Source organism: Agelaius tricolor, unplaced genomic scaffold, assembly GCF_023055355.1.
Source record: "Agelaius tricolor isolate 1412-34295 unplaced genomic scaffold, bAgeTri1.0.p SCAF_25, whole genome shotgun sequence".
In the NCBI taxonomy this organism is placed as follows: Eukaryota; Metazoa; Chordata; class Aves; order Passeriformes; family Icteridae; genus Agelaius; species Agelaius tricolor.
In genome coordinates, this window is record NW_027269285.1 from 429,892 (window position 1) to 456,123 (window position 26,232).

General features: G+C 45.1%; 1 protein-coding gene across 3 annotated transcripts; it reads right to left on the minus strand.

Annotated features, from left to right (window-relative positions):
• Positions 1 to 24,748, minus strand: PAFAH1B1 (platelet activating factor acetylhydrolase 1b regulatory subunit 1). Of its 3 annotated transcripts, none has more exons than XM_071448153.1 (11): positions 24,569 to 24,748; positions 11,523 to 11,731; positions 11,015 to 11,099; positions 9,788 to 9,862; positions 8,745 to 8,951; positions 8,258 to 8,426; positions 7,274 to 7,376; positions 6,342 to 6,570; positions 4,853 to 4,954; positions 4,070 to 4,226; positions 1 to 3,522 (listed from the first exon to the last, which is right to left on the minus strand). In XM_071448153.1, the coding sequence occupies exons 2-11, from the start codon at positions 11,552 to 11,554 to the stop codon at positions 3,449 to 3,451; spliced, it is 1,233 nt and encodes a 410-aa protein (XP_071304254.1). In that variant the 5' UTR covers positions 11,555 to 11,731; positions 24,569 to 24,748; the 3' UTR covers positions 1 to 3,448. The 3 variants fall into 3 exon arrangements, with proteins under 3 accessions (XP_071304254.1, XP_071304256.1, XP_071304257.1); XM_071448155.1 differs by lacking the exon at positions 24,569 to 24,748 and adding an exon at positions 24,495 to 24,513; XM_071448156.1 differs by lacking the exon at positions 24,569 to 24,748 and adding an exon at positions 24,052 to 24,197.
• Between the last annotated feature and the right edge of the window lie 1,484 nt (positions 24,749 to 26,232).

Here is a 26,232-nt window from a genome sequence, read left to right on the forward strand (position 1 = left end):
TAGTTTTATATGCATTTAATAGTTTACCAATTGGTACAATAAGATTTTTTTAATATGCAGAAAACATGAATAAATTTTGTTTTACACAGTCTGAGAGCAACAAATCTTACTGTAAAACACAGAGCAGTATTATATACATTCCTTTACCGATTTTGTTTTAATTGTGTCAATGCTTCAGTTACTCCTACAGCCTGGGAACTGTTCTCTCCAATTGCAACCTCTAACAGCGCTCAAACAAACATCTGACATTTGCCTTCTCGTCGATGTCGGGATCGACTCTAAAGCGTGAGGATTTTGCTAACTTCTCTTCAGAATGAACTCGGGGAAGCCTGAGGGACAGGCAGGACAGGAAAGCAGCTACTTACATGACACAGTGGAAAGATAAAAAGGCCAGTTAACGCCAGTTGTGACTTGCAAATCCAACGCGACCCCCCCACTCCCCCCCCCCGTCCATCCCACCCCTCTATGCACGTGCTCTTGCTACAGGACTCTCGGTATTGATTTCATACACGGACGTTATATACAGCTGGACACAACAGCTCACTCCAAGGGCGCTTCTCCTTTACTCCACTCAGCATTTGCAATATTCAAATCATTAAAGGATTACCAAGCCACCACTGTCTACAAAAACAAAGTATTTTTCCTTTTAACCAGCTCTCAGGGGAGTCAGGAGCTGTCTAAGAGTGATTTCTCAGGCAGTTCACATGGACAGGAAGCGGCAGAGGAGAGGCAGGGACCCCATGCCCACAGTCCCCACTCACTACCAACCAGGGGTTGTTTTCCTTTCCTCAGTGTCCTGGGCACACATTGGTCACACCACACACAAAAGCAGGACGGGTTTGTTTCACCTTCTAAAGTGCAAGATGGTACAAAACACCAACCTCAGCTTCTATCTAAACCCCAGAAAATGTTGCACTTTCAGAGGCGTGTGGCATGCCGCAGGCTAGGCTAAGCCCAGGGAGCTGCAGTGGTGCTGGGGACAGGCCAGAGCTGGGTCCTGGCACGTGCTGCCAGGTTTAGTCAGCAAGTGCCAAAGCACCAGTGACCCTCTGGTCCCCTCCAATGCATCTAGTTCATTATTGACCCAGTAACCTCACTGTGGCAGATCTGACCACAGCAAAGGCACAGCACAAGCTGACAGCAACAGTGGGAACAGTTCCACAGCATGGCCCAGAGTGTCCCCCTCACTCCCATGCCTGTGGTGTGGCTCCCTTCCAGCCAGGGCTTCAGCTTTGGTCCGGTCAGGACCATCCCTGAGATTGTTCCCTGCTGCCCCACAAGGCTCACTCTGCACAGGAGCAGTGTTGAGTCTCACACAGCAGTGACACTGCTGCCAGCACTGGGGCCGGGTGGCCTGGTAAATTGTGTCTTTGCTACAGGGAAAAAATGCAGTAGACAACTTCCACATCACAGGTACCTTTAATTTCTCATTCAGGTTTTGAGTTATGTACATGAGGGTGGTTTATTTTAGACTTAAATAAAGTTTCTAGGTCCTACCAGGAATTAAACAGATGTTATTACTTTACAGTTGCAGATGCATGGAGGGATTTAAGATGCACTACTTGTGTATCTGGAATTCTCCAATAGGACAAAAAGCAGCAAATTTTTCCAGTCCAAGCAGCTATCGAACAAAACAGATTTTATTCGTGCATGCTTATGCAGCAACACACACTGAGAATGACAGAAACCACTGGATTTAAGAGATTAGCCTGGATCTTAAACTGTCTCTGAAAACCCCCACATCAGAAACCCCGCTTCTCCACTGCTTCCAGAGGATCCCACACCCCAGTCCAGCTCCTCCCACAGAACAAAGGCTCCTTCTGGGCTGACTGTGGGTTTCCCCCTCACCAGTGCAGTGCGTTCACCCTCCAGCCCACCCTATGCTGGTCAGGGACTCTCAGGGGCATTAAAAGGGACATTTTAAAAGCCATGGATTAAACCAAAGGAATAAAATAAAGCACAAATTCACCTGTTAAAACATCAGCCTGGTACTTCATTGTATTGTCAATTTTAAAGTTGATTTTTAAAAACACCTGGTTAGTTTGATAAGTATTGTAATTCTTGGTTATCTACAATGGAATCTGTCACAAAAATGCTGATTAAAATATCAATTTATAATATTTTCATTCATTTCAGATCAAAATATGTAACTTCAGGGATATGCAAATTAAAAATTGTGTACACCAAACAACATAAATACTAATAACTGAGCTGGGCTGGTTTTGCTGATAGGTTTGGTTTTAATGTTTATTATCATTCCCACAGATGGGTGTGGCCTTTGTTCATGGCATCTTTGTTTTAGAAGCCCGCATGGATCTGACCCGCCATTGTCAACTGATTCTCAAGATACTCAGTGCTTCCTTTAAAGCATTTCAATGCTGCAGCCCAAGGTTTTTCTCCACATGCAAACCCCAGGATGTTTTAATTGGAGCCACATTGCCAAGGTGAGGATCACCTCATTGTCCAAGGAGCACTAAGGAAACCAAAAAACTTTTGTATACCCCAATTTCCTGCCAGTGAATGAGGGAAGTGTCCTTTGATCCTGCTGTGTAAATAGGAATTGCACATCTCTAACAAACATGGAAAGCAAACAGCAAGTTGGACCATGGCAGTCATTTGGGAGAGGAAGCTCTACTGGAAACTGGATCACTAAACTCTAGTGGGATGGACAACTCCTCCTGGAAGTTCGTCTAGCATTAAAAAAAAACCAAACAAAAAACCATTTAAACTTAGTTTAACAGCACAGCTTAACCATTGAATGACCAAATAAAAAATAAATACATTTATCACATCAGCTGCGACTAAGATTTGTTGTCTTATTTCAGGTTTACAGTCAGTTCTATAAATATACCAACCCTTGCGTGATAGGAGGCCAAAACAAATGTTTTCTGTTGATTTGGCAAATGTTTCATGACAAATATTCCAGAGTTTAATTAATTTCCATTAATTACATATAAGGTTCAGAAGATTCTGAATTGCAGCCTTATTATCTAGTATTCTTAGAGAAGATTTATTAAGCACACTTAAGTGATGTTACATAGATACACATTTCTGAAAGAGCCCTACAAAACTTTTCCCAAATGAGGTCACCAATTCAGGCACCAACAGACAGCAGAAAGAAAAACAGGTATAATTATCCGACATAACGACACTGTCAACTATTCAGTTAAGTGCCCTATTCCAATCATCCCACTTCTGCCTTCTCAGGTCTGATGTGACCAATGCCAGCCCATGTTCTTAAACCTATGGTACTTCTAGACAACGTATGTAAATTTACAGTATACAATTTGGATTCACCATGCATGAATACTTTGTGTGTAACATTTAATAAGCTCAATCTACATCCAGAATAATTTACATGAAAGGACAATATTTATTTAAACAGAGCTCAATGGGTAACCATGGTATCTGAGTGCATCCAGAGGAAAAGGGGTCACTGTGAACTCCATCAGCGGCACTCCCACACTTTTACTGTTTGATCTACACTCCCAGTCACCACGTACGGGGCTGTCTTGTGGAAATCTGCCAGGAGACAAAAGCTCTCGTTACCAGTGAACCCAGAACTTCAGCATTTCCTCCTCTCACTGAATGGCACTGCTTTTTCAAAACAATTCTACCAGCTCAAAGGCTAAATTCCAAAGCTCCTGGCTATACTTCTGTAGCCAAATTCTCTCGTGCCGTTACCAAGATCTGGTAACACAAACCAGGAATGTCCAGGAATTCAAAGTAACTCTTTTCTGACTGCTGTGCACACCCTACTTTTCCTTTTGCTGGGCAAGCACTGACACTAGAACCCTCCCCACGTGCCTGCACGCTCTGGTGACAGGTTCCAGAACTCCCTGTCAGTTAACATTCTTATCCATGAGCAACACTGGCAGCAGAAGTGGAAAAATCCAGCACACTCCAAACTCTACAACTCACGTGGGTGGGGGGTTTGACTAGAAACTGGAGTTAATTTCTAGTTCATTTCTTCTACACAGAGAGCACAAGGTGCCACTAGGGCCCCAGGGTGCCCAGCTGCAGCAGCGGGGAAGCATCAGCTCTGGCACAGAGAGCAAGCAATACGTACCCAAAGAGGTAACAAAGTGTTCGTGCGCGTTGAGGGTTTTCATGCATCGCTTGTTCTTGAAGTCCCAGACACGGAGAGTCTTGTCATCAGCACAGCTCAAAATAAACTTTCCCCCAGAATGGAACAGGACGCCACGTACCCAGTTATCATGGCCCACCTTGTGCACAAGGAGAGATCAGTGAGCAGGCTGAGAGCTGAGCATCCCACACCTCGCACTAGGGCACACTGGGGGACCCTGCCTGGCCCCGCAAGGACAGCACTGAGCTCCTGAGACCTCTGAGAACTCACAGCTTATCTCCAGTTTCTATTATTACACCTCTATCAGTCCTCCCAACAATGCAAGTTCCTGTACTTGAAGGCAAACAACCAGCAGTCCTCATGTGATCTGCACCAATTCTGCTCTCCACTTCCAGCACCACCACCCAGAATCTGAGCTGGGAACAGGAGGCCATGGCCCGTGGGAAGTCCCACATGTGCCAGCAACGTGATACTTCACAGAAGACACAATTCAGACGATTACCAGCATTTCTGTAAACAAACCAAGCTACTCATAACAGAACCTACACCACAGTACTGCATTCACACTATGATTTTGGAGATTGTCAGTATTTCTTAGCAACAACAAGATCTGAACTATAGAAGCCATTAAAGCTGTATTTCCAGCATTTGGATTATTATAACTCTGGCTTCTCTTGAAAACATGACATGCAAGATAATACATTTCATTAAAACTGGTTGTACATATGCAGCTAGGACTGCCAGAAAAAACACCAATGGACTTACAAGTGTCATAAGGCACATGCCAGTGCTAATGTCCCACATCTTAATGGTCTTGTCTCTGGATCCAGACAGCAGAAAAGGCCCAGGCTTGCCACTCTTCTTAGTCTACAGAAAATTATGTTTTAAGTTATGGTACGCATAGGATGGAAGCAGCAAGAAGAGGAATGAAGCAGATCCCTTCCCAGTGATATTGTTTAGTACCAAAATCAGATCATACAACAGCTTACAGTGAGTAAACCCACACTGACAAAGCTGTGTCACAGGCACTGGTACTAATGCTAGGAGAATTACACAATCTGTTAAAAGAAATGGTTGCTTGTCCTGCTGATTCCACAAGCCAAGTAACACTTTGAATACACACTTGCCTACTGCAAGACATCCTGTGTTAACAGCCGACACAGCTCAAGGGCCACATCTCGGGACAAACGAGGATGCAGCTCACACATATTTTTGTGCTCACATTCTTCATAAAATGTAATGAAGCAGGGTCAAGAATTCCTGAAAACTTCCTCCTGTGAAGTGATTTCTGTGTGTGCCCATGCACGGTGTGACCACGGCCAAGCTCTCAGCTGCCCCAGGTGTGCAGGGAAGGTGCTCCCCTGCGAGCTGTGCCCGATCCCTCCAGCAGGGGGCAGGGGAGGCACCCCTGCAGAGCCCACACGGCCACAGGAAGGACACACCGACTTTCCTTTTCATTTCTTATCATCAAAAGATTATACGGATCTTTAAGCGATTCAAGTAAAATTTGACTGAAATAACCTGTAAAAGCCATCACTAGTCAAGTCCCTGTGTTCAGTGTGGCTACTTTTCCCCTGGAGTGTCCATGGCCTTTGGAGGAAGAGGACAAAACAGCAATGCCAGGCAGGGGGCTTGACTAGAAACTGGAGCTTATTTCTATTTCCTTTTTTCTACATTTTAACATCCTTAGAACGAAAATTTCTTCAGGCCTTTAGGTTTTCCTGAGGCTCACTAGAAGGGGTATCAGTGATCACACAAACTGGAATTCATTTTAGTTAAGGAATGCTTTCCCCCATTAGTAGCTCTACAGTAAATCACAGCAATCGGTGCTTGACTCCAGCACACTGCACTCTGCACCCAAGACAGCTTCATTCTGCATTCCTGACTGGCTCCTTCCCCCCTCTACCTTCCAAGTGCTAAGCATCCTTATAATCTTCACATTCTGCCAGAGAAGCTGCTTTACACATTTCTTTGCTGCAGTACAAGACAGCAGTCCCACTCTCACCCCTCTCTGAACAGAGCATCTCCCTGAAGTTCACTTTCACTAGTGCAAGGATAGGTCCTAAACACAAAAGCTGGATCCTGTGAAGCCAAGACGGGGCTTAGCTGCACACCAAGATACTCGGACCAAAGTCCTCATACACCTGCTGTAGCTGCCAGGCCCTTGAGCCCAAAGCTGAGCGGCTGTCAGTGCTACACAGAGCACGGACAAAGATCTCCCTGTGCATGCTGGTGTAACAGCCCAGAATGTTACCTCTGATCCTGTAGCTTCTGATATGGTGGAGTAGGAGCTCTCAGGAGCCCAGGAAATGCACTCTACCACATGCTCGTGCTCTCGGAGCTCAGCTTTGCACTCCTTTGTCGCCACCACCCACACGCGCACCGTCTGGTCGTTGGAGCAGCTGGCAATCAAGGTGCCGTCCTGGTTGGGCCGCACCATGCGCACCCATTCTCTGTGCCCCGTGAAAGTCTTCACGCAGTAACTGTGCAAGAGACACAGCATCACCAACTGCTGGCACAACCACCCCCTGCACGGGCCTTGGAAAGCTCAGGACACCTCACCTACTCAGTGCTTAAGATAAAATATTTTAGTGCACGCATGTTCATCCGGGCAGGTGATGGAGCACGCCATGAGTTTGTGGAAAGGATGCTGATGTGAGAAAGCAGCAACAGCTAGGAGCTAGCTAAAACTTGCTAAGGTAAAAGCAGGAAACTTGGGGGAAAATTAAGTTGACATGACTACTTGCATTAAACAGGTATTTTAAGAACAAGTAGAGATTTACAGGTCATTTAGGTTATTAGAGAGACAATTGATAAATGAAACAAGCAAGAAGACAAAAAAAATCAGGGGACACCTTGATCTGTGTCAAGAAAGGTAACAGATACCTTCTTTAAACTCATAGTTAACCAATGAATTTATTTTCGTAACTGGTCATGAGCTAGAGATCTACCCTCATAGCTTCTAGAAAGACAAAACCAGTTAGCTTTAACTAGTCAGTATTAACATCTAAACCCCTCTACCTAATGACTGGGGCAGAATCTTTCAGTGAATTACTCTAAACAGCAGAACATCATTTCTCAATCCAAAGAGTGCCTGCTGACATTCAGATTCCTGTGTCCCATTTCTACACACAGTGGTTTCTCCTTGCTTTTGTTCTGGTGCTGTTTGCTCACAAGTGCACTTACCCTGTCTGGACTTCCCACATTTTGATAGTTTTATCCCTTGAGGCAGAAACTATATGATCTCCGTTGGGCATGATGGCTACCGAAGAAACGTTATGATCATGACCTAAAAACAAAATAAAGCCTTTATTAAGTGGCACTGGCAGAATTTTCACAGAGCACACAGGACTTCCCTTTTGTTTTTTTATCTTGGTCAAGTAGCTACAGCAGCAGAGCATGCCTTATTGAATAATCTTTACATGTAAACTTGAGGTTTTATGAAATAATCATCCATACTTTTAGAACCCACACAGTCCAGACACTGAGCATCCTTAAAGGTGCTTTTCGTTTACTTGTATATACCTATGGGTGGGTGTTTATTTTTTTAAGTCTCAAACATTCTCTATTTCTACTCACCCCTTCTAAAAAATGATCCTAAAAGCACGAAAAAAGCTCTAACATAAGACTATAAAAACAATTTGCTGTCAGTATTAGAATCTTACAGCTGTGGGTGTTGTACTTTCTCATTTTTCCTATGGCTTTCAAACCCAGTGCAAAGGGAATGTTCCTGTGTGATCAAACACATGCAGCCAAACCCCACATGGAGCAGCCACAATTCCTCTGGCACTGATTCCTCCCTTCCTCTGGCCCTGCATCAGGAACTGGGGGCTGAAGAAATCTTTCACTGATTTGAAGGCAGTTTTACTGTCTAGCAAGCATTTAATATTTAAAGCTAAAATCCCTCAGTCATTTTATTTCAGAGATGCTTCCTACACCATCATGCATAGTAGATTCAAGATGCTATTTCATTCCATAAACACTGCATGTATTCCCCTATTTACAGAGCACTCAAAGTATCAAACTATATCCCCCCTTTTTCTTTTGGAAAATACTCTGGTCTATAACCCCATTCCACATCAGCAGTTTTCCTGGATAAAAAAAAAAAAAAACAAACCCAAAAAATCTCTTCACTTTACAGACTGCTAAATCAATCCCTTAATACCTTACCATGCATAGTTCTGATGCACTCAAAGCCCTGGAAATCCCATAGCTTAATGGTCATATCAGCAGAACAGGAGGCCAAGAGTTTGCCAGTGTGGTCAAAGGAAATATCCTGCACAGAGTCTGTGTGCCCCTTCAGGGTTCTCTCAAAGTCTCCTGTCTCATAATCCCACACCTGACAAGGGAACAGACAGCCTGTTAGCAGCAGCCCATGACTCTTTGTATTCCCCAGGCTCACATTTGCACTCTGCAGGCCAGTCTGGCACCTTGTTCAATAATTAAGCAAGCAAGAGACAGACAGCCCTAAAAAGCTAAACAGTAGACAAAAATAAATTTCTTTTTATGTGATTTTGTTACTTATGAATTAACAGAATTAATGCATTTTGAAAACTATTTTCAGCTAACTTTAAGCATTATAAGCCCAGCAGGAGAACATGTTTCACTGTATTGATGTCACCTATTCCACAGGCAGTTGTCTGGAGCACACACATACCTTTATTGTGGCATCCTCTGAAGCAGAGACCATAACACTGAACACTGGATGGAAAATGACTCGGGTGACAGGACTCCTGTGCCCACTCAATGCATACTTCTCTGGAGGACGAGGAATCCACTCTTTAGGGTCTCGTTTCTGACCAAGAGGTCCACCTGATGTAAATTCTTCCTTAGCTTCATTCAGCTTCGATTCTAATTCCATTACCTAAGTGTAAGAATTTTAAAGAGACCTTTCATTTCCAGTTCTGTACAAGATCTAATTCACCTTCTTCATTAGTAATCCAAATAACAACTGACTCCAAAACTCACAGAAAAGCCAAGATTGCATGGACCGAAATTGATAACCAACATTCAGTAGCACTGGTTTTAAAAACCAAACCTAAATTAATAATTTATAGTTAATTCTTAATAATCTAATCATTAATCATTTATTCTTTTCAGATTCTCAAATATTTTCACAGGAAAAAAAAGTTCTACAAAATCCCCTTTACTCACACACTGTACAAATACATCTCAATTACTATTGTGCCAAACTACCAAAGAAGGTTGTGCTAACAAAAAAGGAATGCCACTGCTGCAGGAATTCTGTGTCCTGTTGGAGCTAGCACACACATTAACCAACAACAGAAACACTGGAGGGCTAATAAACCCTCACTGTATTAACCTGCAAAAGGGATAGGACTTCATTGTTAACACACTGATTTTAGGGTTTTTTTTGCTTTTAGTACACTCTTGAGCCATTGAAGCATGACTAAAAAGCGTTTTGTACTCTCCACTTGCAGCACAATCCCCCACTGGAATGCACTGGAGCTAATGGCTCCTTCCCTCTAGGGCCATGGCCAAAGACAACAGGCAGCACTGATTTTCCCTCCGTTCCAGCCCAGCCTGACCCTCAGCACACAGCAATTCCACCTCCCTGCTCACCAACTGCCTCAAGGCACCTCCTGCCTCTCCAGCTGCAGGGCTGCACATGCACGTTCAGTGCTGAATGCTTTCTGGGCTAACTTTGTATACGTCTACATCCAGCACACCTCTACTTACCTTCTTTTGTAATCTTATAACAGATGTCCATTTCTTTTCCAGAAGTCCAGCATACTTCTTATCTAACTCTTCATTCTGAGAAGAGGCATTTAAAGGAAGAGGAAGAAAAGCAACAAAAACGTCAGAGGTGCAGAAGTAACTAAGTGCTGCACATCCTTCCCATTACAAAATAACAGTCTCATACTACAATAATCCTAAATGTGATGAAGATAACAGACATCAGAAAATAACCATGCCAAGGCTTACTCCACAGCAGACAAAAGCTCTGAGGACTTGCTGCCTTGGTCAGAGACAGATGTTAATCTACTGTTATAGGGGGGCACTTATGAAAGCTGGAGTAATTTGCATGAATGATCCATACAAAAATTAAATCTCTCTTTGTAGAGCTACACATCTATCATTCCAATTTACTCAAATATTTTCAGCCTTTACCTTTTCTTTCCACTTTAGTATAGCCCACTCCAGTTCAGATTTTCTTGTATAAAAGTTGTGAAACTTTTAGCAGCTGTGTTTTCTCTTTCCCTCAGGACCATCTAACCTATTTAGATTGCTTTCCTAAGCTTTGGGAAGAGGAGACTAAATTAGGTTGATAGATAAGGCAGATAGGGAAATGATATTAGGATTTTCAATTATAAGCATGGTATTTCAATTTGTCATTTCTACTTATTTATTCAATACTAGTAGCAAATTGGAGAAATTAAGTCAAACTTCAAGCATTTTGGAAAAAGAACAATGCAAGATATGTAACAAAGAAAAGGCAATGTAGCCATATGAAATGCACACCTCCTATGCTAATAGGTGGCAAAGTTAAAAATTATACCAAATTATCTGTGACAAAGGCAAGTCAACAGAATGAAGTAGCAAGAAATGACTGGTCTGAGTCATTGGCATCTGTAGAGTCTAAGCAAACAGAGCTGCTTACCAGAGCTGGTCACACAATCACAGAATCACAGAGTGGTTTGGGTTGGAAGGGACCTTGAATCTCATTTTGTTTCACCCCCCTGCTGGGGGGAACACCTTCCACTAGAACAGGCTGCTCCAAGCCCCATCCAACCTGGCCTTACTGGATGATGAATCTCTATGAACTGTTTCAGCCTGCCCTCCTACTACATGGTTACCCAAGAGGTATGGAACAGACTCAGGCAATGACTTAACTCCTCATCCAACTCAAATCTCAAAAGGACTTTCTGAACTGAAATATAGATGAAGAATCTTGTTTGAACTCACCACATCTAATTCAGCTTCCTTTTTAAAAACCGAGTACGCCTCCTCGTAGCCATTGGAACGGAGGTAATCTGCTATCGCTCGATTTCTACAAAACAACATTTCCAATACAATTGAAGGACTCAGGGAAATATTGTCATCACAACACAGTGCATTCTGATCAGATCCTTGTCTATGTTATAAAGTAAAATAGCGAAAAATGTCCAGAATTTACTCAAGATAAATGAAGAATTCATAGATTGCAGCTTATATTGCAATGTGCTTACTGCAAATTGAAGAATCCATTTTTTATGCCACCAGTAACTTTGAAATTATATTTTCATCATTTCCCAATTCTAGTTTCAAATACCATCAGTTCTAGCAAAAATAAAGAGTAGAGAGATCCAAACCACAATACACAGTACTTAAAGGGCATGTCAACAGAGACACTCCAAAATCTATTTTGAAACAAATGCTAATAATTGAAGTTTAATGAAAATGCAACACACACTTAAAAACAATGATCCCTTACAGTTCATCTCGTTGCCTTTGTGACAGCACCATCGTGGCTGAGATGTCAGGTTAACGTGATCGAGCAGTGGCTTCTCCTCAAGAGCTAAAGTCTTGGGAACCCAGGATCCACAATTCAGTCTGCCACAGTGGCTTAAATCACAAGTATTTCCCCAGATGTCAAACCCAGTAGGAAATCCAGAGGCATTCAACACAGAAGATTCAATCCATCTACAAGGAGGAGAAAGAGACATCATTTGTTTCCTTGAAACAGGCATTGCTCAGGCAGGTTTCTTAAATTTATCCAAACAGCATCTTTAAAGACTCTGGCTCTAGCCCAGCATGGGGCCCTTGCAGCTACAGTGCTACACAACTGCAGCGCACAAATGACTTTTCCCACTCCAGTACCACCACCTGAGGGAGTTTGGAAGAACCTTTGAATAAGAGACAATACTTGTTCTCTTTGTTTACCTGGAGTTAATACTTCATCTCACCCATGTTCAGGGCACAGCAAATTTTTAAACAGTCCTTCAACCTGGTCAGAGTGGCCCCATTAGCACGGGTAGAGGTGCCACAGGCCCATGACTGCAGCTGGGCTCAGGCAGTGGAGCGATCACAACACCTCTGGCAAGGCCAGCCAATACAGCTGAAACCCGACACGCTCGAGGTGGCTCAAGCCAGTGGGGCTGTGCTTTTCCAAAACACAAACTCATTAGTATCCTTTGATTCAGAAACATGAACTGCAGCATTCTCAGTGCACAACCTGCTTCAACTGGGCAGCTTCAACCTCTGCTCAGTGACATCTACAAACCCACACTGCCTTTGCTTTCTGCACTGCAGGGACCTTGTGAGCACCACGACCATGGGAAGTGCTGAAATGGCACTCCTTGCACACCTGGCAGGTTCTGGACAGAACTCATCATTCACTCAGGCTGCTCAGCAAGTCTGATCAACCAACCAGCCTTCAGCACCGAGATAAGCTGAGGCAATGCACAGAGCTCAGAGACAGCAGGTGGGTTTGTAAACTTTCTACCGACTGCTAGAGGACTGCACACTCCCGTGCCTCACCTCTGCCCCTCCGTAGACACACGGGTACACTGACTGCAGTATCACAGCTCAATAACCATTTCAGTAAGGAGCCCCCTCTAAACAATAGCCTGCTATGAAAAAAGCAAGGAAAATACCAAGTGTGTATCATTAATGGCTACTTATTCATCACAGGGGATCAGAGGCTTCTTTCTAAACCTATCTAGGCCCTGCTGTCTGCTTCAAAATGAGCTTAAGCAGCAAGTTGCTTGTTTCCATGCTGTTGGTGGATCTTCCACGTTAAATGCTGCACACTGTAATACTGCCAGCTAGCCAGTTACGATAGGAGCACTCTGAACAGGCAATGCCTCATTTAATTAGTCTTACCTCTTCCCCAATAGCTATTTCAGAAACAATTCGGCTGAAAACTAACAGCATAGGCTTCAAGCTTTCAGATAACAGAAGCAAGCATTTCACCTCCTCTTGTCCCATAACCAATTCATGCCAGGTAAAGAAACAACTGGGTTTCAAGAGATGTTCGGTGCTCAGTACAGAGCAGAGTACCACATGCAGATTGACGGAAATTCAGTTAACATCAAAAATAAGGTCCTGCAGTGCTGAGAGGCGCCCGCAGAGGGCGCGCCGCGGGACACGCGGTGCCGAACCGGGCTCGGCGCGGCGGCGGCAGCGGAACGGGAGCGGGCACCTCCCAGCGCCCGGCAGCGCCCGGCAGCGCCCGGCAGCGCCCGGCAGCGCCCGGCAGCGCCCGGCAGCGCCCGGCAGCGCCCGGCAGCGCCCGGCAGCGCCCGGCAGCGCGAACACACAACGGCCAAAATCTGCCTCCAGGCCTGCCAGAGGAAAAACCTGGAGTGGGATTTGTATTAGGAACCGCCACTATGCAGTGAATGCCTAGCAAATCCAGTGCCAGCGTACTGACCCCAGTAAAAAAGCCCAATATCTCATCAACTTTGTAGTGGCATCTGGGAGATGCAATTATAGATAGCACTAGTCTAAAAATAACAACAACTGTGTTTGTAAGGCCATCTTTCACATGTCATCTATTTAGAAATGCATTTTCCCTGTCAAATGTAAAGTAACCCCAAACTTTTCCATATCCCATATCCGCTTCCCAACACCTGGGCTGCTGCACAATCTAACTCTGAATTGTTAGTGGGAAACAGATCCTAGTACTAGATAAATTCCAGTAGCCACATGGCAAAGTAGCTACTCCTGCTATTAGCAAATTCCAGCTGAGCTAAAGCCACCAACCAGCTGATCTACAGCTTGCTCCTCCAGAAGGGTCTGTTCCACGAATCCTGCTCAGCATTCCTGACTTCACTAAAAAGCCACCTGAATAGAAGGGGAAGTATTTTTAGGACTGCCTCCTTCATAGACAAAACCAGAAAAACAAAACTAAAACAACCAAAGCCCACTGTAAACAAAGAAAAAACCAAAACAAACAAAAATCCCACACACAAAGAACCCACTCAAGCACAAGTGTTCAAACCCCAAAAAACCAAAAGGACCACCATTAATTACACACCTGTGCCACTACGTGAACTACCTTTTTTTCAGCTGGAGCAGACTTTGTGACATACAGGCTTCAGCACAACAAGACTAACCAGTCCTCCTCCATCACCTATCAGCCAGCACCGTGCTACCCTCAAACAGCTCAACCATGAGGGGCAGCTGGAGCTCTGGGGGAACCCTGGGGAACACAAACAACCCACAGAGAACTGCCACCTGTCCAATGGTCACTTTGTATCAGCATATTAAGGCAGTGTCAAGACAGAGTTAGATATTCTTCTGAAAGAAAAGGTGTCTTGGCATTAGAATTTTACTCTGTCCACTATTAAATACAGGAAAAAGCACACCGAACTTAGCCACCCATGGAGTAACAGCTACTAATTTAGTGTGAACCAGGATGTGCCTTTTAGTAATACCCACTTACACTCTTCCAAGTTGTAGTTTCTAACTTAAAACCTATCTGATTCCCTATCAATAGTGTGCATATACAAAAGCACCAAGTGGCAAACCTCTGCATAAGGACAGGAACAGAGGGCTACAGGTGTTCCCAGCAAGATCAGGTGTCACTGTAAGCCTTTTAAAATTGGGAGCTGGCAGAGACCTGAAGCTGGCACAGGTACGACACATGCAATGGGCACCTCTCACTCCTCCTGGCAGCACAGGACCTGCATGGCTTTTTACAACACCACAAACCATTCCTTACCTATACAAAACATACTCCTCAGCTCCACTAACAGCAGCAGACCCTCAGCAGGCAACTGCACCTCATCCCAAGCTGCCCACCTTTCCACTCAGCTACAGATCAGCTTTTCGACTCAGGACTGGCAGAAACATCAGAGACTACAGAGAGCAAACCTCCTTCAATCCTTTGGTGCTGCAGGACTAGAGAGTGGCATACTAAAGCATAATCTTTAAAAACAAATCAATTTTAAAAGAGACAGCCCTGCACCGAGCTGGCATGGACAGGAACACCCTCTGCCCCAGGGTGGCAGAGAGGATTCCACACACCACTGCTGCTCCCTGCCATCAAACACTGGGCTCTTCCACTGATGCCTAGCAGTGTGGCTCAAGTGCTTCCGAGAGTACTGGAAAACTTCACAATAACCCAATGAGAGACCTGCAAATGATTCATAAATGCACCAACAGCAAAATGAACTAAGTTCAGCTCCGTTTGTTAGCTGAGACAGCTCTACAGGAGGTATCCAAGCACAATAGCTACACGCTCAGTCACAGCAATGAGGTAGGGAAAAAATAATCACTTTCAGGCAAGAGATTCCCCTCAGCTCATGGTACGCTATGCCAATAAATGATACACCTTGCCTTGTAGGTATTTCTATGACTGAGTTCATACCTGCTTCAGGAGACACTTAACTGACTAACAGTGCCCATTTCTGCTGCTCAGAAAAAGACACAGTAGGTTTGGGCTCCACAAACAGTCTTCGCGACAAAAACACAAGCTATGTACACTAAACATGTAACTGTAGCTCATGATATTAAAAATTAGAAGTGATACATGGCATCAATTACAGAGCTAAAGCCTCAGCAGATACAGAACAGACCAGCAGAGTGCAGCTCTGAAAGCTCAACAAACCTTTAGCTCAACACTGCTGTGCTTTAGGAATTGTGTATTTTTACAGAATTCTAATACTTTAGTTAACACAGCTACAAGACCACTTTTTCCATAAGTATTATTATGACAACATTTTAAATTATATTCTCCAAGAATGTTTATTGAAGGAAACAAAATCGGGCATCACTTTTGCAGACTGCCAGCTAAGGCACACCTAATACAAAGTATTGGGTGTTAAAAAGGCACATGAGCCATCACCAGCATCAGGAACACAAAACTGGGTGAAATCAGTTAAGAGTTTTTTATTACTCACATTAAGGTTCCAATTTAAATCTTAGCTTTTCATTAAAAATGTCAATAACCCATATAAAACTTAAAACATTTTGAAGTGTCCAGCTACATGCTAGCAACTTTCAAGTGGTTTCTCTAACACATTCTGTCATTCTTAAAAGGTTTTTTTACCTCAAAGAAAACTCCTGGAGTTTACTTCTGTGTTGTTAATATACGCAAAATCCTACTTCAGTTATCTCCCTCTCTTCTGCTAATTTTATAATCCCAGTGAAAGGCCAGTCATTTATGATAACCAAAGGCCACCAAAAAGAGTAACTGAATTGATATGATCAGAATTAAATTCCACAATTCTTTAAAGCTGAAAGGATCCATTTGTGCATTACCAAAGGCGAAACTCTTGTTGCATTGTCTCTTGCTACTTGCCTGGCACAGGAGGTCCTTGCAAGGTTCTTCGACAGTGTATCCTGTTTCATAACATTAACAAGAGAACTTAAAGGGGTTATTTGGGAGTAATTCCCAGGCAATTAGAGCTACAGTCCTTATGGAAGAACTAGACCACATGAATTGCTCTCTTACACCTCTGGATTAGGCTGCTAAATTCTATCAAGTATATAAGAAAATTTCCTTTTAATTTAAACTCATTTTTAATGGGTCTGATATTGTTTGAAAAGCATAAGCAAAAAGCTGCTCTATCAAACTCAAACCACAGAATAAGACAATTCTTTCCACAATGTACTCAAAACCAGATTCCACAGAAATGAAGTAATATCCATGGTTCCTAGGCATAACTATCAGGACCTGAAAAGGGTTCCTAGATATGTCTCTATCTGTTGATAGGAAAGAAAAACAGTAACAAGTAAAATAATTCAGTTCCTCTCCTGCTTGCATGACTGCAGGAAAGCTCATCCACAGTAGAATCACCCAGGCACAGGCATGCAGCTGCTCTTAGTGCAGCAAACAGACCTTATCCTAGAAAATGTTGGAATCCATCACCTGCTAAGCCAGCAGGGATGAGTGGGGAGAATATGAGAAAGCTACTCATTTATGAGCTGGGTTAATCTTTTTTCCACTTTTCAGCCTACATCAGTAAAGCTGGCTGAGGGATTACGATGAAGTGAGCTCCAACAGCTATCTGATTTGGGAAAAACAAAACAAGAAGCAAATCTGATCTGAATTACAACTCTGAGCCTTATTTTTAATTCATATGTTTAGTAAGCCTGTTATTCTGCAATTAAGGCAAGTCTCAAAATGCCTGTAGGTCAACACTTTGCTTGATACATCAATGTAGTATCCACAGAGTACACAGAGCATTCTGTGCAGTGCTTATAATAATTCATAAAAAACATTTTCCGTTTCAGTTCAGTTACAGGTTTATCAAAGGAAATATATTTTTAACATGAAAAAAGTGAAAAATTTTATGCCTCTTCTCCATTTCACCTACTTTCACTGCTTTTGCTAAAAACCTGATACAGTAGTTTAGTTCTAAAAATAATTCAGCACAAAATCCATGGGGAACCAGAAAGCAATCTGTAGCAGATCAGATATAGTGCCTGTGTTCCAAAGACTTGGAATGCAGTTTGCAATTACATCTGAAAAATAAAGCTAAGGAATGTCATCAAGAGGCTACAAAGCAGGAGCGAGTCGGGTGCTGCACGCAGCATGCTGCCGAAAGAAACGCCCATGCACTCTGAAATCAACTCCTATGCCCGTCTGCTTTCCCATGGTATTCCAAGCTAAATTTTTAACACATCACTGGCAGTCACTACCCACCTTTAGGACTGTAAAACAACAAAACACATTTCTGGCCTCGTTACCCTTCCCAGGCACCAACACCAAATGACTTTGAGGAATCTGGGCCAAATTTGCTTGGGAAATATTTTTTTAAAAAAGAATACTTTAAATGAATTCAATCTTGACTTTTTTCACCATGTATCACTCCAGTTTTGCAATTCTGATAGAAGCATGATACAATTAATTCTCAGGAGAAACATCTTGAATGAGCATTGTCATATCATCTCATTTTAGAGCCTTTGAGCTTCCTCCAGGTCAGCTCCAGCCAGAGGTCTGTGTGTAGGCTCTGGTGGAAAATGGGAAAACATCCTTCTTCTAACCTGCCTGCTCAATTCTACGTGAAAATGCAGGTAACTTCAGCTACCAACAACAGGAAGAATGCAGGCTGCAGCAGAAAATAAAGCTCTAACACGTGTGAGAAGGCTCTGAGCTGGCAGTCCCCCCTCTGTGCTCAGGGTGCTGTGAGAGCAGGTAGGGGTAGTGTTACGGGCTCCACGTTACACGCTGCTACTCAACACTTGCTTAGGGCAAAGCACATCAGGGTCAGCTGGACGACTCCAGCAGGGTATTTTTCAGTATCATTACTGCTAGGTCAAACAACACACACATATTTTGGGATAGCAATTCTAGACCACCAGAAGAGTGCTGCACTCAGATATGTCTGTCAGCAGGCATGCACTGGATTCGAACTTGGTTGTTTTCAGTTCTTCCTCCCATACTTCTCCGGCTTGAAAAATTAAGTAACAGATTTATAACTGTAAAAGAGGTGACAGGACTATAATCAAATTTAAATAATTCAATCATTAAACTGCCTGTTATCCTGGCAATGTGATATTAACAAAAACAACCACAAATTGATTAAATTTATAAATAAAAATATCCAGAAGGAAACTTAAAGGAACACCTATGTTATTATTTTAGAAACAGGGGAAGGTATAAACCACAAAGAAATCCAAACAAGAAGTTAGACAGAACTTCCACTCTTCAATCGTGAGAATACTGTTGGTCCTTTATCCATTTTCAAATCTTGTTGACCAAAAATGGTTTCACTTGCCCAGAGGGGGGAGAAAACCAAAAAGCTCATCATAATTGTGATCTATAACATCTTATTCTGTTACAGGGTACAGTGTTCAACCTTTCATGAGACTAGTACCAAAAATAATGAAATCAGGGTTCTGGTAGAAGGTATCTCATCTTTCTTATCACCCACCTTCACCTACTACACTCCTGCCTCTAAAACAGAGCTGAAGGTGAGAGACCAGAAACTTCTACCATTACTGATTTAACAGACACCATCTGTTTAAAATACATAGACACTCATTAATGACATCATCCTCTTAATAGATTGCAAAGACACGAGCATTTAAACAAACCAAATTGTTTATCCAATCTCTTTCTTCACCCCAAAAAGCAGGTGGATCCAGCACAAGACAAGCCGCCAGTGTTGTTTAGTTTTGGAAGAAACAGTCATTTATCTGCAGCAAACAGCCTAGCTGGGTCCAGCTGATTTTCCTCTAGTCTTAAAGAGGGATAAACCTAACACCTTTGCTTTAGCGTTAAGCAGAAAAACAAGGCAGAGGCAATCTCGGGGGGAGTGGGGAGGGGAGCACTTGTCTGTCTAATTAAACCAAAGGAACTTAAGGTTTGTGGAGCACAATGGGAACAATTAACATGGATACAAGAGGCAAGGTATAAATAATCTCAGTCATGAATGCCCCTGCGCTATCCCAGATGCAAACCAGTACAGCACCACGCCACAGAGCCTGTCACCTACCTCACAAGAGGTGTGACAGCTGAGTCACCAAGCAGCCCCAGAACAGGAGGTGCCTCTGAACAGCCTTCGACCAACTCCCTCAGCAGGGACCTACTTAACAACGGATCCGAGGAAATTACAGGACAGACACTCCTGCTGCACCACCTACAAACCTCAGCCATGGATGGGCCCATCTCTGCAAACACCTTCTCAAAGCTGCAGCAAGTACTTTCAAGCCAAGCTGCAGAACTCACTCAGAAGCAGCACCATTAAGGAGGAAATGGCAAAAATAATTCCAAATGTATTAACTAGCAAGTACTTTGAATTAATAATGTTGATTTTTTTACATAGTTATATATGCATCCGTGCTCTTGGTATTGGTCAGTGTGGCAACGCCGTGCACAACATTAGCTTTGAAAGGATTGTATGTTTATAGTCACAAGGAAATGGAGTTCAGCATACACTTACTTCGTACATAACATTTTTCTTTGAAATTTCCTGACACTAGATGCTAGCAGGAAGTGAAATGATAGGTGGCTTCCAAGACAGTGAACTAAAAGCAAAAGGGCCTAAATCACACCTATCTAATCCCTTAAGGAGAAAGGAGGAGGTTAAAGAAAAAGAAAACAGAATAAGCTTTTAAACATTATGAATGAGACAAACATTGTCTCATCCAACTTCTGCCTCAACTTAGAAGAAAAGGCCCTTTTATAAACAACTGGGATAAGATACAGGTTAGCAACAGACATCTGTCGGGCCAACCCGCAGCAGCTGGCATCTCCAGGGTAAAACTGGAATTCTGTGTCTCATCAGATAAAATCCTGGTTCTGCCAAGGCTTTTAATGTGTACTGTTCATCAGGAGGTCCTAGAACTAGGTAGGAATGAAGAAAATGGTAGGAATGAAGAAAAGTTTTGTTCTAAAATAACTGTAATACATGAAAATCAGACATTTAACCCAACTTAGGCTCAGAACCCCACCAATAAGCTGATATGACAGAGCTACAGCTCCCACCACACCTCTGCACCACAGTGGTGTCATCATCCTGCCCACAGAGCACAGCCCTCCCCACCCCCCTAGCATGGACAGCATTCAGAGCAAGAATTCTGAGGAAACAGCTTTATGCACTTGAAAACTGAGTTTAAACAGGTCAGGATTGTATCTTAGTGTAAATGCCTACTTCTAAAAAATTAAAAGTGTAGCCTACTCTGTCAGGCAGATCAAAAGATAAAGCAACACCACCATGAATCAAAGCCTCAAAAGCCACATTAGGAGCCCCATTTCCCTCGTGTCAGGTCATAAAGTAGCTCCTGAGAAAGCCCCGGAACCCAGGCAAGGCTTCCCCAGTGCAATACATTTTTAGTAGTCAGGCTGTCCTGCCAATGATACGTAAGCTCTTATAAAAGGGAGAAAGAGGAGCCAGTTGTAACGTCACTGACAGATCTGCAAGTATGGACAGTGCTTAACGGAGCGACTTCTCTGCAACAAACCCCACAGGAGAGTCCCAGCACCATTCCATCAACACACATGGCTCTGATCCTTGGGAAACACCTTCAGTTGCCATCACAAAGTACATGTTAGAGGCTGGAAACTCCCCCGCACCCTATAGGAAATCTGAAATTATTATCATTAATAATAATTACAGATTTCTATTGTCCTCTTGATTTCCTGAATTTAGGCCTACACAGCTCTTATTTTCAGCCTGAGAAGTATTTCAGTGCCCACTTCATGGATGCTTCAGCTGCTCTCCCTGTCTTTGCCTTTAGTTTAGAAAATGGGCCTCAAGTTCACCAAAGTAGAAGAGAGCTGACCTAAACCAAACTGTTCCAATGTCATTCTCCTTCGTACTGGTAATTGCAACCCCTCTAGCTCAGGAATACAGGGCAGCTACAGAGGGTCGTAAAAAAACTTACAAACATATGCAGTCTATACCTGAGCTACCCTGAGGCAGAGGGGCCCAGCTATTGTCTGCCCAGAATACTCCACAAGAAGCATAAATACATTATAATTAATGATGGACATGGGCTATGGAGTTCTTCATGGAAGACAAGGCTGCAGTAGTGGACAAGGCAGTCAGCAGATGTTAATTCTGGAGCTGTCCCATCCACAGCAAGTTGAGAGCAAAGACATAACCTGAGCTCTCTCAGGCTGGGAGGAGCACAGGAGCCAGGGCAGGCACAGGGGTCAGCAGGACGGGCAAGACAGAGCCTGTGGGCAGCCAGAAAGGAACTGTTGATGCCTTTTGGTTCTGCAGAACCCAAATGAACAGGTTACTCTTGTAGAAAAAGTGACTGCCATCATTTCAAGGGCAAAAATCAACCAAAGCTGTTAAGATGGAAAGTGTTTTGCTAGGTTCTTCATTGGCCTTAGCCTGGATACACATTAGACTCAGGTATTTGGCTCATGCAGCCACTGAATCCTGGAACATCTACTCCAAGTGAATGAACTAGAAATAATGCAGAAACCACTGCCTCTTATTTTAATTTTGGGCATACTAAGAGAAGCAGTCTCTTTCTTGTGTGCCCATCTCTGTGAGACCCCCACGAAAAAGCAAAACCTCAGACTGCTTCAGAACCATCCATGTTCAATGCTGCACTTGCTCCAATCAGCACTGAAATCAGATGGGAATGCCATGAGGCACATGTGGAACAGGAGAGCACTTCCATAGGCAGCCTTTCCTAGGTGCTTCCTCCAATCCCTATTGTATTCCCCAAACCCTTTGTTCAAACGCTTTTCCCACATAACTTTAAGCAATAGTATCCAAGAGGGACAGCAATGCTCCTACAGAGCTACAGTGCTCAAATGGGCTTCCAAAATCCTGAGATGTTATTTTACAAGAACCTGGCACATGACGAAGGGCACTGCAATCCAGTCTGTACACTGACAGCAGTCACTCCACTGTGGTCACCAGAGAAACCAGGGATTGTCTTTTTCTGTGTGCCCACCCATAATCCGCTCTAACCAAGAAGTTCCATGAACAAATAACAGCATGAAGCCACAATACAGAGGCTTCTCCAGATCCCAGAAAATCTTGTGTGCAAAACACCGGCATAAAAATTGCAATTCTTATCTAAAGTGTAAATAAAATCAATTCAACAAGTGCATATCTCAGTGGATAAATTGAAGCAGTTATCAGACAAAAAAAATCCGGCTTTGCAACAGTGACTGGTCACTTCTCACTGCCAGACAAATCAAAATCCACCCTGCAGAAAAATCAGTCTCAGAACAGAATGTGAGATTTGTTTCATTTCCGAAGCTTCCTGCACCATTAGATTCTTCCCTAAAGAAGAGACTTCATTGTTACGGCAATTAGTATTCCTCCACCCCGGCAAAGGGAGGAAAAAAAAGCTCTGAAAGGGTAATCGAGCCATTTCGCAGCTTTGCCTCCTTACTCCACCCAGTCTCTTCCCTGCTCAATGGCTGCTCACAGCATCCACAAACATGGGAACAGCAACAGAAACACACAAAAACGAGATGCCCGAGAACAAGCCGGATATTTGCAACGCATCTTACAGTTTAAAAATATTTTCTTTGTTTAGTTCCCCAACATAATTTTCCTATTTAATAAAATTACTCTAAGGGCAAATAACATTCTGACAGCAGACCCTCCCTCTCCCGAAAACCAGCCAAATGCTGCACAATCATTTACAAAATGATCATCACTGAACGGAGGTTCTTTAACCACCACCTCCTAATGCCATGAACAATACTGTCATAGGAACATATACTTAAAAGAATCACCACAAAAATACATAATTTAGCCAGGTCAATATGCCCAAACATTTAATTATATTAAAACGGTGTTTATTAAAGATTTTTAATATAGCTTAGATTAACCTTCCCCCATCCCTAGTAGGCAATTCATTATGAAAGGACTTGACCTGCACCAACCAAGCCCACTGCTGCAGCACTATTGAAATGGTTCGAGTGATACCATGGCAAAGAAAGGGAAGGTGTCACATTATTATCGGTATTAAAGGTCAAGTTTAATTGCATCCACCTTAAACAAAAAGAAAAAACAAAACAAAACAAAAATTAAAAAAATCTCACGCCCACAGAACTGAACAAACCCTAAACTTTTCAAGGGAGGCACCACTCCCACCCCCCAACTTCCATCAAAAGCCCTGCCTGCCTATAACCTCCTGTGGAAACAAAACCTCGGGAGCAGCAATTAATACAGGATTTAAGCAATATTGTAAGGTTTTCACGGGAAGCCTGTGCACCTGCAGCCATCCAGGCAGAGATATGACCCCCAGAAGGAGAGATCAGACCTCCCTCCCCCGTTTTACTGCAGCTGGTTCTGAAGGTCTGAGCCACCTCCTATCGCTGCTGCCCTGCTGAGCACTGCAGGAAAACTGGGGATGCGAGACAAATTCTGAAACAACACCTACTCCTTTCCCTGGATTATTAATTCTCGTCTTGTTTTCGGTGCCTCGGCCGCGCTGGCCATTTGGGCCATCGCCCGACGCCCGGCCCTGCCCGGGGAGGGGTGACAGGGAGAAAGCCCCGGCAGGAACCGGGGAGGGATGCTCGGGGTCCCCTCCGCGCACAAACCAGGCCCGTCGTCCCTGAAGGCTATTTTATCGCTATTTACCCTGGCCCATCGCCTCCTCCCGGTATTTGCTAAGTCACGAACGGAGCGGCGCGGCCCGAGGGGTGGGGGGGGACACGGGCCCGGCGGCGGCTCCGCGCCCGCCCCGCCGCTCCCACCGGGCCCTGTTTTCCTGCAGAGTCACCGCGGGAGTGGGGCCGGGATCCGCGGGGAGCGGGGGAGCCGCGCCCCGGCCCGCAGAGCCCCCCCACACCGAGCCGGGGGGAGGACACCGGGCCGGCCCCCCCGCCGCCCCCCGCCCCGCCCGGTCCCTCCTCACCAACGGGCGCGGCCGCCATTTTGAGAGCGAGGAGGGGGGGGGGGGGGGAGCGGGGCGAGGGCGGGGAGCGGGAGAGGAGGGGGAGAGCGGAGAGGAAAGCGGCGGCCGCTCGCGCCCCAGGCCGGGACAACCCGCGGGCCAGGGGGGCGGCGGGCCCCGGCCTTACCGAGCCCCGCCGGCGCCGGCGCCGCCGCCTCGCTGCGCTGCGCGGGTCTGGCGCCACCCGTCTGTCCCACTCACCGGCGCGGCGTCCCGGTGCGGCGTCAGGGTCCCGGTGCGGGGTGGCGGTCCCGGTGCGGGGGTTCCGGTGCGCGGTCCCGGCGCTCGGGGACGCTCCGCTCGCTCCGCGCTGTCAGAGGCGCCGCGGCCGCCGGGAGGGAGGGCGGGAGCGGCGCGGCCGCCGCGGCGCTGCGCATGCGCGGCCGGGGGCGGGGACGGCCGCCCGCCGCCATCTTGGGCGGCCGAGGCGCCGGGTGCGTGTCCCGGCGTGCCGCGCGCGCTTCCCAGCGTGCACTGCGCGGCTGCTCGCCTGAGGGGGCGGCCCGGGAGAACCGGGAATAGCGGGACTGTCCGGGAACACACTGGCAGAACCGGGCACAGCCTGCAGGCCACGAGAGTCAGGCACACCCGGAAAATACCGGGCGCCGCAGCAGTGGCACCGGGCACGCCAACACCGGGCACGGCGAGTGTCACCGAGCACCGGGAGGACGAGGCACCGCCGGTACACCACACCGCCCCTGGCCTCCCGCAGGCACCGGGCGCTGTAGTGCTTTCCGAGCGCCCCTCCCAGGAATCCCTTCCCGGGACAGCTCCGTTTTAATGAGTGACCTTGTCCCTTAGGTCAGATTCATCAGCTGAGAGAAGGTTCGGATCCTTTGTGTCCATCACCTCCGTGTGAGGGGAGCTCTGGGGGCTCCCTTGTGCACCTCCCAGAGCCCCTTCACAGGGGTAGCATAGAAATACTCGCATTTTACACTGGGAACTGAATGTTCGCATTATCTACAAACCCCATTTAGTTAAATCTCAAAATGTCCTTTGTTTGGTATCTCAAAGTGGTAGTTCCTGATGATAAACTGAGGCACAGACCAGTGCTGCTTTAACCCATGCACTCACAGGAGGCGACAGCAGAGCCTTGGCGCTGCCTGTCCCAGCTCCTGTGTGGCTGGCACAGCCGAGCAGCTCTGTCCAGCACAATTCTGCCATCAGTTTGTAGTTATCAGTCCCCATGCTCTACAGTGATCTGTGTCAGGGGCAGCAGTGCTTGCCCAGGACTCTGCACAGCCCAGCAGGGTGAGTTCCCAGCTGCGCTGGCCAGGGACAGTGACCACAGCCACGTCCCGCGCTGGCAGCAATGCAGTGAGAGTGGGGCCACACAGCTCTCTGAAATGCTGACCCAAGGAAAGAGGTAATTCCATGTGAAAAATTATCCAGAGAGCAAAAACTGAAAGAAACTTCAAGGGACACTGAAAATTTCATAATCAAAACTTTCTTTACAGTCCTGTTACTCCTGTGAGTAGCAGTGGAGGTTACAATGTAACAGTTACCTAATGGATCTCTGTGTTTGTACCCAGAGCACCTGAGGGTGCTGGTGTCAGCCTTGCCTGTGCTGGGCCTTGGCCCCTGGCTTGCTCTTGTTTATTTTATACAGCAGTAGACAAGGCAGTGCTGTGCAAACCCCCTACAGCACACTCGTCAGGGTTATTTCACAGACAACATAAGAAACAGGGGACTGAAATTTAGGGGAAGATTTTCAAATGGTTGCCCAAATTACCTTGGCCTTATTTCCCTCTACTTGCAAAGCAGATAAAACTGTTTTGACAGCCTCAAAATTCAAAATATTTCAAGTATTTTGGGGTGCATATTCAAGTGATAATTAGCATGTGCCCCAAAAATTAAATCTGGTT

Coding starts and splice junctions, on each gene's coding strand:
- PAFAH1B1 (XM_071448153.1), bottom strand. CDS start 11,554: ATGGTGCTGTCACAAAGGCAACGAGATGAACT. Junction 11,100..11,522: donor CAAAGGCAACGAGATGAACT/GTAAGGGATCAT, acceptor GTTGTTTTGTAG/AAATCGAGCGATAGCAGATT. Junction 4,227..4,852: donor GCATGTGCCTTATGACACTT/GTAAGTCCATTG, acceptor CTTGTGCACAAG/GTGGGCCATGATAACTGGGT.